At 33.3% G+C, this 15,085-nt stretch overlaps 2 protein-coding genes across 8 annotated transcripts in view; one reads left to right on the top strand and one right to left on the bottom strand.

Annotated features, from left to right (window-relative positions):
* Nucleotides 1–15,085, top strand: part of PATJ (PATJ crumbs cell polarity complex component) — a 762,329-nt gene that overhangs the window by 581,906 nt on the left and 165,338 nt on the right. The window lies entirely within an intron of this gene.
* The window catches only part of DOCK7 (dedicator of cytokinesis 7), a 170,096-nt gene that overhangs the window by 56,363 nt on the left and 98,648 nt on the right, over nt 1–15,085 (bottom strand). For 4 of the 7 annotated variants that reach the window (XM_084876068.1, XM_084876069.1, XM_084876070.1 and 1 more), the window contains exons 21-28: nt 14,217–14,381; nt 12,463–12,632; nt 8,607–8,699; nt 7,337–7,426; nt 6,314–6,409; nt 4,450–4,590; nt 4,013–4,126; nt 2,135–2,305 (exon numbers count right to left, since the gene is read on the bottom strand). In XM_084876068.1, coding sequence (XP_084732194.1) covers nt 2,135–2,305; nt 4,013–4,126; nt 4,450–4,590; nt 6,314–6,409; nt 7,337–7,426; nt 8,607–8,699; nt 12,463–12,632; nt 14,217–14,381 — 1,040 coding nt within the window. The remainder of the gene's footprint in view (nt 1–2,134; nt 2,306–4,012; nt 4,127–4,449; nt 4,591–6,313; nt 6,410–7,336; nt 7,427–8,606; nt 8,700–12,462; nt 12,633–14,216; nt 14,382–15,085) is intronic. The other 3 variants (XM_084876072.1, XM_084876073.1, XM_084876074.1) reach the window with 1 other exon arrangement.

The following is a 15,085-nucleotide window of genomic DNA, read 5'->3' as shown; positions in this document are numbered from 1 at the left end:
TGTGCATGGGGGGGGCGGGGGTGTGTGTGTGTGTGTTATCTCAGCCCAGCCCGCATCCTATCCAATTGGACATCCCTCTGGCAATCTGGGATCACTGGCTCCTAAACACTTACCTGCCTGCCTGCCTGATTTCCTCAAACTGCCTCTGCCTGCCTGCCTGATTGCCCCTAACTGCTTCTGCCTGCTCCAACCTCTCTACTTGCTTGCTTGATAGCCCAATTGCCCTCCCTGACCTGATCTCACCCCCAACTGCCCTCCCCTGCTGGCCTGATTGCCACTAACTGCCTCTGCCTTGGCCCCCACCAATATGGCTTTGTCTGGAAGGAAGTCAGATGTCCAGAAGATGGCCGGTCAATCTGGTCTAATTAGCATATTACCCTCTTATTAGTATATATAGGTTATGCAGAATAGGACTGCTTAAATGAGGGGGAGGGGGAAGTCTTTTTCAGCAGGAGGCAATGCTCTTGGCAGAAAAAAATACATAATCCCTATATCTGGACTAATAGCCAGCCATTTGCATTATACTGCCAAACTGGTCATTAAAAAATTGAACTGTTTTCTTACACCTTACACCAAACAGCTGTTGCCCTTAAAAATCCCTCCTAAAACCCCACCTTGGTTTTGCCTTCACAGTTCACCCAGATTAGGTTCTGATTGGTCAGTTTCTATACCAGTCAAGTGTCAAAAGCTCCGCCTCCTAGCAGTCATTAGCTCCTCCCAGTTCACCCAAATTTGGTCCTGATTAGTCAGTTTCTATGCCAGTCAGCATCTCCAGGCCTATCTCCAGGCCTGATCATAGAGGCGGGGATGATCAGCAGCCACCCCAAGCTATTGGCAAGCAGGCTGAACTGCTGACCTTCCGGGGAGAGAGAGAGAGAGGCTGGACTGCTGGCAAGGCCTAGAGAGCGAGAGGCAAGGGCTGACTGGTCATTCTGGTTGCTTGGCTTTTATATATATATATATATATATTAGTGGCCCCAGTGCACAAAACAGCCCTTGCCTCTCTCTCTCTCTCTTCAGGCCTTGCCAGGAGCCTGGGGCAGCTGCTGATCAGCCCACTTCTTTCTCTCTCTTAGAGATAAGCAGTTCAGCCCGCTTGCTAGTCCCCGCCCACCCAAGCCTGCTGCGTGCAAGCCTGGCATTTGATTGTCCCTTCGGTCATTTTGGATGAAATGGACTCTGGCTCTTTATATAGATTGGAGAAAGTAACTACTCTTTTGGTATAAGAAACTATGGTGAAATATACTTTTGATTATTTTCAATTTATTTTTCTCATACTAAAAGTTTCTATCTGTTGTCTCCCTCCCACCCCATCTGTTTTTTTCTTTATTCCTTTTTGTTTGTTTTATCTTTATTGATCAAAGTGTCACAGATGTCCCCTTTGTTTGTTTTTCCCCCCCACTGACCCTTTCCACCCTGCACCTGCCCCCCCTCCCAGGCCTTCACCAGTCTATTGTCTATATTCATGGGCTATGCATATATTCCTATAAGTTTCCCAGTTAATCACTTCCCCTACCCACTAACCCCACCTTTCCTCTGAAATTTGTCAGTCTGTTCCATGCTTTTATATCTCTAGATCTATTTTGTTCACCAGTTTATTTTGTTCATTAGATTGAACATATGAGTAAGATAATGTTTTAATATGATACTCTGAATAAAAATAAAAAAAAAGCATAAGGGATATAATCAATAATATTGTAATAACTATGTACAGTGTCAAATAAGTACCAGACTAACAGGGGTGATGAATTGGTAAGGTATATAAATATCTAGTCACTATGTTGTATGCCTGAAACTAATATATTACATGTCATCTGTAACTGAAAAAGAAATTTAAAATAATGTCAACATGTGACTTGGTTCCAAGTATAGATGTGCCATTTAACTGTGTGACCTTGGGTAAGTTATTGACCTTAATGTGTTTCAGTTTTTTCATCTGTAAAATAGGAATAGTAATAGAATTTACCTTCTAGAGTTGCTTTGATAATTAAATGATTAATACTTATGAAGCACTTAATACAGAACCTATTATACAGCTTTTATTCAAATGTTACCTATAATTTTTCCCCAGTGTTTAAAATGCTTTTTCACAGATGTGGACTTTCAGGATATTTCTTTCTTACAGTTTGCATACCTGAGATGTTGCAGAAGAAACAGAAGGTGATGGTGATGCAGGCGGAGTAAGCAGGCTACAGGGCAAATTTAATGTAACATAGTGCTCATGGCTGCAGATGATTCGCAGAAAATCCAACCTCAAGGACACCAGGACACTTGGAATTGGTAATGAGTAAAGCTTTGAAGACACCTTGTAAGCATTGCATAAATAAGAGAAAACCAATCGAATATATCATTCTCTAATGCCAACACCAGAAGGACAGAATAAAGAATTAAAGAATAGTACTCAGTGGGCAGCTTTGGTTTTTGTGATTTAAGTAATAGTATCAGCTGTCTCTAAAATTACTGTTAAAATACAAAATTTTGAACTACAAGATTTATTGTAGAATTCCACTGATAGGCTAACAGCCACTTTCTTTAAAATATATATATATATATATATATATATATATATTTAGTGATTTCAGAGAGGAAGAGAGAGGGAGAAAGAGAGAAATACCAATGAGAGAAAATCATTGATCAGCTGCCTCCTGCATGCCCCCGACTGGGACAGAACCTGCAATCTGGGCATGTGCCCTTGACCAGAATCGAACCTGGTAGCCTTCAGTTCACAGGCCGATGCTCTATCCACTGAGCCTAACTGGCTAAGACTAAGCCACATTCTTGTTTCTAATATAGCATTAATATTCTGCTTTTCAAAGATATACTTTATGAGGAAAAAATACACCACCAAATTAACTTCATAAAAGAAGTATCCATTCTTTTTACAATACTTTGTGAAATATAAATTAATATTATAAATAACCTATATTTATAATGATCTATTTGCCTATTTTCCCAGCAATACCATAAATTACTTGAGGACATATATGAACAGACTTAATAACTTTAGCAACCCTAGGATCTAGTTCAATGTTCAGCAAATGTAGGAGGTTAATACTTGATGAATAAAGACAGGAAAAGATTTTGGAAGCAGCAGAACATGGAATTTTTAAGATAGAGTAAAAATAATGCATACTATAGGAAATAATTATAAGTGGGTCAGTGTCCACACACAGTTTTAACTTCTCTAATAAAAGAAACATACAGTAAAGGCATCCAATAGAACAGATCTTCAAAAGCCTAAATATTTCACTGCCAAATAGCATTCTTACCCAGTAGTTCCCCAAATCTAATCTGTGGACCAGCTCGGAAGTGCTTCACAAGCACCATGTCCCTCACTTCCTACGCCCACCATCAGGATTCAAACTCCTCAATAATACTGAGATGGGACCCAGAGGTCTATATATTTTAAAAACTTCTTTAAAAGGGATCTTTAGGATGAGTTACTAGCTTACTAGCAAAACTGCCCATTGGGCCCAATACTAATTTTTTCAAAAGTTAGATTTCACTAATAAGTTGATAAAAATTTAAAAAGAGAATCAGCTGTTTGTGGAAAAGTTCCAGAATGCTTTTAGATTAATAAGAGCAAAATGAATGACATTTGGGACTTGGGTAAACATTTGTCTACAATTCTAAACTCCAAGGCTGTGTTAGGAGGAATACATAGCAAAATGCAGCTACTTTAAATATCAATGAAGACATAAAAAATGCAGTTAGTTCTTCATTTAGTATAAACATTATTTTTGAATGAAATCTCTGGGCTGCTTTACCTGGTGGTGTGCTCCAGAATGGGCCAGTGTAACCCAAGCAAAAGCCAGTTTTACTGATATCAGCTTGCCATAGTCTTGCGTTCTGATTAACAAATGTAACTTACTTTTGCCTTACTAATAAAACTATGCTATTAAAAACAGTATTAGTATATGCATGTATATGAAGGTCTCTTAGCTCTGGCTGTAAAAAGAGCAAACACTGTATTTAGGTTATTTGACTACTAATATTACTAATTATGAATTACCTGTTTATAGAAGTTCTTTATAAGGCTAAAGACAAATCCTCTGTCCATAACAGACAACAGATCATTGAGAAAGAATGCAAGACTTGTGTTGAGTCTTTCAACCATTTCTGCATCCTATGAAATGAAATCAAAAGCAAAAACAAATAAAGGTATGAGAGTTTAATGTGAGCTTGAAAAAATTTATTTATTTAAAATATATTTTATTGAGTTTTTACAGAGAGAAAGAGAGAGGGAAAGAGAGTTAGAAACATCGATGAGAGAAAATCATCAATCAGGTGCCTCTTGCACACCCCTTACTGGAGATGTGCCCGCAACCAAGGTACATGCCCTTGACTGGAATCAAACCCGGGACCTTTCAGTCCACAGGCTAACGCTCTATCCATTGAGCCAAACCGGTTTCGGCTTAAAAAATATATTTTTTAAAAAGTCATCATTACCTTCTGAAATCGTGAAACTATATCACTGGCAATTGTACTGACAAGAGCAGCAATGTCATCCATGAAACGCTCTGGAAAACGAGATTTCCTTGCTGCATTTAGTTTATCATTAAAGTATAAATGATGCACCATGCTCTTCACCTGAAAAAATAAATAAGCCATTAGTTTAATTTCTTACAGATGCAATTAATCATTATGGAGACTCTACAGTAGGGCTATTTGTTTCAATATAAAACGTGATTTATTACAAAGCTGAAAGACTTTTAGCTCCTCAAATATTTTGGAAAGTTCACTATAATATTTTGTATATTCCAAAGAAATGTAAAAAAAAAAAAAAAAAAAAAAAAAAAAATGCAATCCAATCACAGGATCATCTTCATAAAATTACCCTGGCTGTGAATAGGGGAAAAAAGTGTATGTGCCAAAACCGGTTTGGCTCAGTGGTAGAGCATCGGTCTGCGGACTGAAAGGTCCCGGGTTCGATTCCGGTCAAGGGTATGTACCTTGATTGCGGGCACATCCCCGGTAGGGGGTGTGCAAGAGGCAGCTGATCGATGTTACTCTCTCATCGATGTTTCTATCTCTCTATCTCTCTCCCTTCCTCACTGTAAAAAAATCAATAAAATATATTTTTAAAAAAGTGTATGTATGCAAAAGAAAAAAAAAATAGCACTCCTTAAAACTGTTTTAAATTAAATCTTTCCAAGACTCAACAATTTTGCCATTTCTTATCCCTGTGAGCTTTGAGAGATTAGGAACCTGGACTTCACTGTAGTGCCTCTCGTACCTAACACCTAGTATCAAATGGTGGATGTATTATATATTAAATATGAATAACTAAATATTTTACCTAAATAAAATATTAGGTAAGCAATAACAAAGTGATTCAAGTTGATAAAATGTTTTTGGGTATAGATTCTTATCCCCATGTGATAATGGTAAGAAATATTTTAGATTTAGGGAAATTGAAGCCAAAATTCTACATTTAGTAAATAGCAGATCTAAGTCTTAAACTATAAACTTTTGACTAATTTATATTATATAAGAAATCTAAACATACATTTACAACTATCAAAAAATAAGTCAAATTATAATTTTGAACTTATATTAAAAGTACATGAATTACAAATGTGGTGCTTATTTTCTAGGGAAAAAATGAGTTACCTATCATTTATGGATGGTCCCTTTTCACTTATTTGGTGAAGAAATGGCTTTCTATTCTCAATATCTGTAACATTCCATGCTGAGACTGACCCTATGATGTACTCTAGAAGCTCCTTTTGTGTTTCTTTTCTACCCTTCTGATTTCCTTTGTTTCTTATTTATTTTTTACATACTGCTTTTCCGGAAGAAAAAGTTTCAATGATTTCAACTTTCTAGAGGCTGAAGAGAAAGATCCCTAGTGCTAGAATGCCAGTGTTTGAAAAACAGTTCTGCTATCTATAAGCAGTGTATATTTAAAAGTTACTTAATTTCTCTGTGCCTTGGTAATATTTAGCCCATGGAGACAGTGCTAACACAATGCACACATCCGATAACACATATATACACAAAAGCAATAAACAATGATGTGTGTGCATAAATATTAAGCTCCTAATTGATTCCTTTGTTTTTAATATTATTTATTGAATGAAACAAAGACGTTTTTTAATTGGCTTTAACTAAAATAAACTTTATCATTTCAACTAAATTGTGCTGAGTGTTCACAATGTTTATTTAGAGATATAATATATGTAATTTTGTCTTGCAGGAACATGTAAAACTGTAAGACAACAGAAAAAGATTTCTAGTATAAAATAATGAGCTAACACAAAAGTGTTCACTAAGGAAAACAATATTTTAAAAATGTGCTTATTTTGCTCACCATTAACTCAAAAAAGAACCAGGCCTGTTGCAAAGCTGCCTCCCGAACGCTGCCACTGCAAACCACCCACTGCAAAGCCAGCTCCTCATGAAAAAGCTATCCAGAAGTAAATCCAAAGTTATTATCAAAGTCAAGTCTGTTAATAACACAAACCAAATAATAATGCAACTGCAAATGAAGATATAATGAGAATAAGCAAAATAAGGCATGTGAACCATTCAATGATGCAGTGAGGACACCCATTAACGAAACGGCTATTTATACATGTAAGACAGTGGCATGTTGAATAGCTGGAAAAATTACATGTTATCTTGTGGCAAAATGTAATTTTTAGGTGGGAAATAGCCTCCTAAATTGTACCTGCAAATAGAAACTAGACCAAAAACTCAAAATTGCAAATAAAATTTTGTTTGGGCCTTACATACATATTTCAACATATGCAAATACATGAATGAACTTTGCTGGTACAACTTAGGAAATACCTTTAAAAATTTAAACTTTGACATTAATTTTCAACTTTTCAGGTACTGAAAAGTCTTTTTATAAAAACAGCAGAAATATCCTGCCTTGCAATGGATATGCATAAAAAGCATTTGCAAAGTAGTGTATAAAACTAACAAAACTGTGCATAAGGGAAGCAAATCAACATATCTTACTAAGAGTGATAATTTTTCTAACTCATCTTCCTTTTCCTGGAGATTTAAAACACAAAACAGAAGCAGTTACAGAATCAGAATTAAGAGTTGATACATTTTTTTGGCACTAAAATTTGATGATCAAATTTCAATTCACTGAAGTCCACAAGCAGCCAGACCTAAAGATGCACATTAAAATAATGTAAAAGAGCCTACACTGGGAAGGCATGCCCCAAAAGGCATCAGACAAGCAGAACTTGCTCAAATGTGTTTTAAAATGCAATGGAAATTCTGCAACATCTCATATTGATTAGGTAAATAAACCTTGTATCTATTTAATTGCTGAAATTATTTTCCCCCTATATGGATTGTCTTCATATGAATCTACCTTTTTAGTTGGTAAGCGTCCCGTTAATGTTTGTAAGAAACTTGACGTCTCTGTGTGCGAAGACATACGATTACAACTTCGATCCATAGCCTATGGAGTGAAGATGAATGATGACGAGATAACATTAAAGTCTGCTGTGGATGACTTTGCAGCTCAAGGAATACATAGAATTTTTTAAATAGTGTTTTATTGTGGTTTCAGAAACCATCTATTTTATTGCTCATCTCATTTTTACCATTTTAAGTTTTTTAATGCCTTAGGAATATCAAAATGGCTTCTAAAATTTTTAGTCTTAAAAAGTTGAATATTTTAATAAATATATAAATTCAGAGTGCTGCAAAGAATGAAATTTTTATTTGTGTGACCTATACACATGCACATAACTAGTAAGAAAATGTAAAAACATACTTCTCAACTGATCTCAGACAAAAAAAAAAAAACCCACCAAACTTTTATATTCAATAAAAAATTATTAAAAGTTTAGAATGATTTCTTTCACTTTCCAGTATTATCAAAAATAGTATTCAGGCTTACCATATACTACATGAAATATAAATCAATTCTAATATTAAAATATAATTAAATTGTTCCTACAAGAACAAAAACATTTTCCTCCAAAATCAATAAACAGATGAGAAGTATATTTGAAGGTATCATGCAGTATCTAAGCCATCAAGCAATTAGACTTAAGTCAGCAAAACCTAATTCAACTAAGTTATAATATATTTCATACTTTGCAACACAGCACAAATTGAGAAAGTATTTTGCTTCTGGTATTTAATCTTATAGGATGGGAAGCATACTGTATACTGTTCACATTTAATTTCTGCTTTATTACCAGTATTTTTACTGATCATGAAAAAAACAACAAGATAGTAAATGCTAAACGATACAATAGCTACACTTTAAACCAAAAGCAAATGGAAAACTGTCAGGTTTTTCCACTCAAAATATTTTAATATTCTTACTGAAGATACGCTACCCCTAAAGTAGAAACCATTATCAAAGTCATCAATCGCATAAGCAACAGGAACTGATATAATGACAGAGTGTATAAGGAGGGAGGGAGAAGAAAACAGGAAAGCAGAACAATACTGGTGCAACTGGTGGTATTCATGCATAGTAGTTGAAAAATGTGCTAAGTAAACAAAAATACACACTTTTTAATAATTAAAAAAGCAAGCCACTGAAATCATAGTATATACTAAAAAGTAATGTTCTAGAGGGAAACATCAGCAGCCAATAAAGAAACCTCTAATATAAACACCACCTGTGTTGATTCTGCACTTGGACTGGGGTTGGATCCCCATGGGGCAGCTTTTGGACCACCAGTGTTAACCCAGGAATTGGAGCGATCTAAACCCTAAGCATATAATAGAAAGCAGTTGGAAAGGAAAGAAATATTACATGTGGCATGCTGTAAATTATTCTTAAAGAAATCCAGAATTTCCAATGCAAACATTTTTTAAATTAGTACTGTTAAAGCAACCAAAAATTTTAGGCACCTATAGAGTATTATTAGTTTACCAAAGTTAACTTATTACATACATTTTTAAAAATCACCAAGACCATGAAGAATAATACCATTTAAAGGTGATTTCTTTTTATGTAAAGGGATCACCTTGAAGTACCAACAACTAAAATTCCCATAGCACCCCCCTCCCAGTTTCTTTAAAGACAGTATGAGTTAGCAACAGTTAATTTACTCTGAACATAACTAAGGTCTCAAAAAAAAAAAAAAAAAAAAAAGAAAAGAAAAAAAAAGGAAGAAAAAACACTCCATTCTTTTTTAAAAGAATTTCATTTCATTCCATATGTCATCACTGAAAACTTTTGTGCAGTAATACTCGATAATTCTACTTGATCCTGCTTCTTATTTTCTTTCAGGAACTGATAGGAGAAATTAAGTAGAAAAAAATTTTTTTAATGCCTAATATTTGTTCCTTCCTAAAAATAATGGTAAATTTGGGGTTGTGCTCAGTTTTATTGTACTTACTGTAATTAAATCTAATGAGCTACTATATACATTAAGAAAAAACATTCTGGAGCTATTTATAGTAATTATTATCTTCATTATTACAATCAATAATTTAAAGTTAAATATGCTACTAATGTGCATGACCAGAAGTGAATTATGTCTATTTGTCTCTAAAAGGGTTCATTATGACCCCACGTGAAGGAAACTGGGGCTTTAGTTCAATGTCTTAAACCTGACTGATGATTATAATTAATTGGGAAGGTTTGTAAAATCAGATTCTAGGCCCTACTCCCAAAAATCCTGACCCAGCAATCTGGGCCTGGGAATCTGCTAACAGAACTGGAGCAAGTTATAACAAGTTTTTAAAGGATTGTTGGAGTAAGATTTATGAAGACAACCCGAGAGAAACTGACTAAAAATATCAGAAAACATCAAAGGAAGAACAGGTAAAAGAAAAGAGTAGTCACAATGTTAAGCAATTCTGTATAGACAGTATCACCTAGGGAAATGGATAGTCATCTACAGCACAGTATTAAGTATTCAGTAATAATAGATGGTAATCAGCAGATGCAATGATAAAAGTTTACTAAAGTTTTCTTCTGATGGCTTCAATTTTCACAATGAAATAGAAGATAAAGTCAGAAGGAGGGTTAGTGAGGAGCTTTTATGAGGCTTGAGGTAACAAAAAGTGGAATGAAACATTTTCTGGGAGAATGGGAAGGTAAATGAAATACAGAAATATATATAATTGCTTGATAACAATAGGGCTCAGAGGTTTATGGTCTTTAATTTCAATTGAGACCAGCTATCATGGTATTTCTCAAGTCTTATTCAGTGGCAGAGGTAGTGACAAGGCAAAGGAAGTCAACTGGGTTGAACTATGGTTTGAGGTTTGGTTAAGCAAGTAAAATGAAGTGAGAGAAGGGTAAGGGAATTGAGGTTTGATATAATGGGCATAATTAAAGTGATTATGATATTTTAGCTGGCTAAATTGAAAGAAATAATATTAGGGGGGTAATACACAGTACAAAGGTCACTGAATCAAGTAATTGGAGGTTGTAGAGAAATAAAGAAATTGTTAGAAAGGGAGTACTGGAGAGAAAATTAACCCTTAATGGTTAAAGAACAAAATTCATGAAATTGAGATTAAGAGGATTAAAGTTATTGGTAATGAGAAGATCTAGGTTATGACCATGGCTGAGGCAAAGTGAAAGGCAAAATCATTAAAGAAGAGTTACTTAATGTCTAAGCCAATAAAATCAGACTAAATGAAAAGCAGCTATAAATAAACTTCAAGCTTCCTTACAATTTTTCAATAAAATAAAATTATATACTATTATAAGGAATTATGACTAAAGGATACTCCAAAATAAAGAGTTAGCAAAAATTTTACAACAAAGAGAAAACATAAAAAGCATTTAAATAAAAATTCATACAAGACTGTATTATCATAAAAAATTTCTCATTTTATGATGGCTTGCTCAAAAGTTGATGTTTATCATTTTATATAATCAAAAGTAAGTTTATGTCATAGGTCCCATTTTATAAACTACTTGAAAAAAAGGCAACTGATCATTGCAATATATGTAAATCTTGTTCTAAATCTTAGATGTTGTAAGTTATCAAATACATCATATGAAAGAAAACTCTAGAATCATACTAAATGAGGCATAATGCAAATCTTATAGAAACAGACATTTTAAAAGTATAGCCTTAAAGAAAATGGTATCTAGTTTATAGAAGAATTTATTATAATTCACAAATCAGATTCATTCTACAAAGTATTGTGTTTTATAAATATGTAAATAATGCTAAATATTATTAACAAATATGTAAAGAACTTGAGTATTTTTCCCAAACACGGAAAGTATGTGGGGTAAGGCTAAAAAATGTATTTTTGATCTGTGAGAAATTACTTAAAAATTGTTTAAAAGTTATTTTATGCCCTAGCCAGTTTGGCTCAATGGACAGAGTGTTGGCTTGTGGATTCAAGAGTCCCGGGTTTGATTCTGGTCAAGAGCACATGCCCCGGTTGCAGGCTCTATATTTAGTAAGGGGTATGCAAGAGGCAGCCAATCAATGATTCTCTCTCATCATTGATGTTTCTATCTCTCCCACTCCCTTTCTCTCTGATATCAATAAAAATATTTTTAAAGTTATTTTACAATGAAGGATGCATAATGCTTCTGAAAATGTAAAATTTCTGTAACTATATGAATAGATATAATTCTGATTTTTTTTTATCAGTATTCAAGTATTTCACCTAACCATACCAAATCTTAAATATATTCCATTATAGTTCAGACTAAGTGTTAAACACAGACCCTAGAACATGTTTATTAATTCTTCCTCATATCATTATTATGAAATGCCAAATAAAAGTTGCTATGATTCCATAACAATAACATCTTCCTCTTTTCCAAAAGGAAATGTATTTACATTTGCAATGGTTTGGTCAAAACACAACATGACGTGATTTCTTGGACTTACTGTTCTTTTGTCCAGCTTGTTTAAACTCTGAAATATTTTTGTACTTTAAATATAAAAAGGGAATTAACTATTTGTTCCATAAGCATATTTCTTTGGGTAATAAAGATTAATGTTTTTAAAAATATATAGCTAGATCTTAGATTAGCTGGCATCTCCCTTATTATCTGGGGTAATCATTAACCATCATTAAATAAAACATATAATTCTAATCCTGGTGCATCTTACATAGAGTTTTTCATAAGAAATGTAGCTCAATTACCAAACTAGGTTCTTTTGGAGAAGGACTTACATTTTGTATCATTGATGATATAGTCCTTCTACCCAGCAGTCGCATAAATCTGTTCTGATTCTATATAAAAATCATTTTTCACATGATGAAAGGCAGACAAAAGTGAGTAATATATGATTGGTCATCCTGGACAAATTTTAGAATTTGGCAGATTTTTTTTTTTAGCAGAAGGCACAAACCAGTTTGCAATAGCAAGCATATTTAATAGAAACACAAAACAGTGTTTACTGGCAAAATGGAAATGTACAATTTCTTGTTTGTTATTAACTCAAATACATTTAAAAATTCAAAATAAATTAAAACATTTGGACATTTCTCATTTGTTCATGAACTGAAAATCAAATTTACAGGCGCATATCTTCAGTTTACCTTACTGCCGATGATTGACCGTACTTCATCATCTGGTGACGTGGGAGTCCCAGATATATCTGGATTACTATTACTAAGGCTCCGAGAACGATTTAAATTAAGGCTCGCAGGTCTCACAGCAGATCTAGCCATTGTGGCATAATGCACTGATCCTCCTAAACCCCCAGGACCTAGAGTTGAATATAAAACAGCACATAATTATACAAAGAAAATTAGTCAAGAAAGGACATGAAATTAATCTGTCACTTGACAGAATTTCACCAAGACCATGAATTGCTTTTGTTTCTGAATCAAAAATACTATAAATAAGAAAAAGACTAGACTTAATAATAAATACACGAAGATATTCTATTTCACAGCAGTTGACAATATCATATGAATTATAAATACAATTCTTTTCAATGTTTCTTTTTTTTCATTTTTTTATTAAGGTATTATGTGTACATATTTTACCATTGCCCTCCCATCCCACTCCAAAATAGAAAACACTCACATATATTATCTAGGTACACACATTATATCTAACACCCAAAATGCTTTGTGTCTCTTCTTTTTCCTCTGACCCTCCTTGCTTTGCCCCTTGATACAATCAATAGAGGGACAGCCAATTTACTGTCATAATCTTCATCAGTGACAATCTGAACTATAACAAAATGGCACCTGTGTGATATCCATATAAAAAAATCTAAAGAAAGCTCTTCTAAGAGCCCACCTTATATAAAAGAACCCTTTTCATCTAAAATCAAGTCTGACACCATTATTCAACCATGTTCTATGAACATAAATATACCCAGCGACTGTATTCATAATTTATCTCCATTTTTCTTATTTAAAGAAATCTTTCTGAATGTCATATTTGCAAATAACAAATACCTGTCAACTATTTATTTGTCTTTCACATCAGCATATAAAAATGTTTTGCATAATCTGTGGTATTCTAACAGATACTGAATGAAAGAGTAAATGGAGGAGTATTATATATAATCCACAATCACTTCCATACTTGGAGCCTCAAATACTATAATTTTAAAAACCAAGAGAGGAAATTATGAACCATATGTGATATGAGTCAATTACTACTACTTTTGCCAATTAAGAAAAACAAGGAGCTAAAATTCATGTACTATTATCCTTAGTTTTCATAATGAATGCCATAATTAGTTTTCACCATTATTAATCTTAACCTTGTCAATTGCTGGAAAGGGCACTTACCATTATCACTAGTGATAAATGATGATTCACACAGACAAATATATGAGCAAGTTGAGAGAGATACATGATATATTCATCAACTAACTGAACATCTAATGAGTTATTCAAATTAAGATACATCCACCACCTCCACCACCATCATGAAAAACAAATAGCTACTTTGGGCTCTAGTATTCTGAAAACTTATATTACTTTATTAATAATGGAGAAATCAGAACTTTTCTAGAAAATAATCTTTTATATTATTATAGGTTTCACACGGTTATCAGGGTTATTTCTTCTTTAAAGTCCAATAGGACTCCAATGACAAATACAACATTCTCTTTATCTTAACAGGAAATAAAATGCTTCCAGAGACAAAAAGTTATTTTCAGAGCTCATTCCCAAGAATTAATTCAACCAAGATCTACTAAAGGAAGCTGTGTGTAAATAATGGTGCTTTAAAATGTAACATTTATTTTACTCCAGCACTTAGTATAGTCTATGCCACTTAGTAGGCATTCAATAAATATTTGCTGTTCATGGTAAAAAGAATAAAATACCTGGTGATGGTGAATTAGGGGAAGTATTTGGTAAGCGAAAAACATAATAGATATATGACGCAAGAAGACTGTTCCTGCCATGCTGGTCATGATTTCCATCCAGATTTTTGTGAAGCCGATTTATAATTGATGACATCGCTTCAAAAGATGCTTGACCTAGATTAACTTTTAAGAAGGAGAAAAATATTTTTGCATTAACTTTTTTAGACTATAACTTCCAAAAAGGTCAAGGTTTTGTCATCTCTATATACATTAAGTATAGTGATTACACATAGTAATTGTATAAAGATATTTGATGTTCATTTTCAAAATTTATTTTTCAATCACAGTTGACATACAATAATATATTAGTTTCAGGTATACCACACAGTAATTAAACAATTTGATGTTGATATTAAAGATTTTCTTGTATTAGATAAACCAAATTACTTTCCTAAACAAAATGGAAATTTTTTTTTTACTAATTTAACATAAAAATTGTATGGGTTGTTTAGTCAAAAACAAAACTTCATCCCACAGGGACCTAAATTTTATAAACAATGCAAAGCACTTATGGAAAAAAATCTATCTTGGAGAAGTAAACTCTCTTTTTATTCATTTAATATTTCATTTTTAAAAAACTTATCTTTATTGTTGAAAGTACTATAGCTGTCCCCTTTGATTTTTGTTCTACTGAACTCCTCCACTTTGCACCTACCCTTTCCAAGCTTTCACCACACTAACTTATATAGCACACAATGAGCATGCAACTTTTGTTTTTAAAAAATAAAAGTAACAATGAAAGATTATTAAAAATACCAATATAATAAGAAAAGAAAATAGTGAACAAGCAACTTGATAGAAATGAGTGAATTTACAAAAGGGCTAGA

Source organism: Pipistrellus hanaki (genome assembly GCF_964339955.1).
Source record: "Pipistrellus hanaki genome assembly, chromosome: 2".
NCBI classification, from domain to species: Eukaryota; Metazoa; Chordata; class Mammalia; order Chiroptera; family Vespertilionidae; genus Pipistrellus; species Pipistrellus hanaki.
This window is presented reverse-complemented; position numbering and strand designations above follow the sequence as displayed.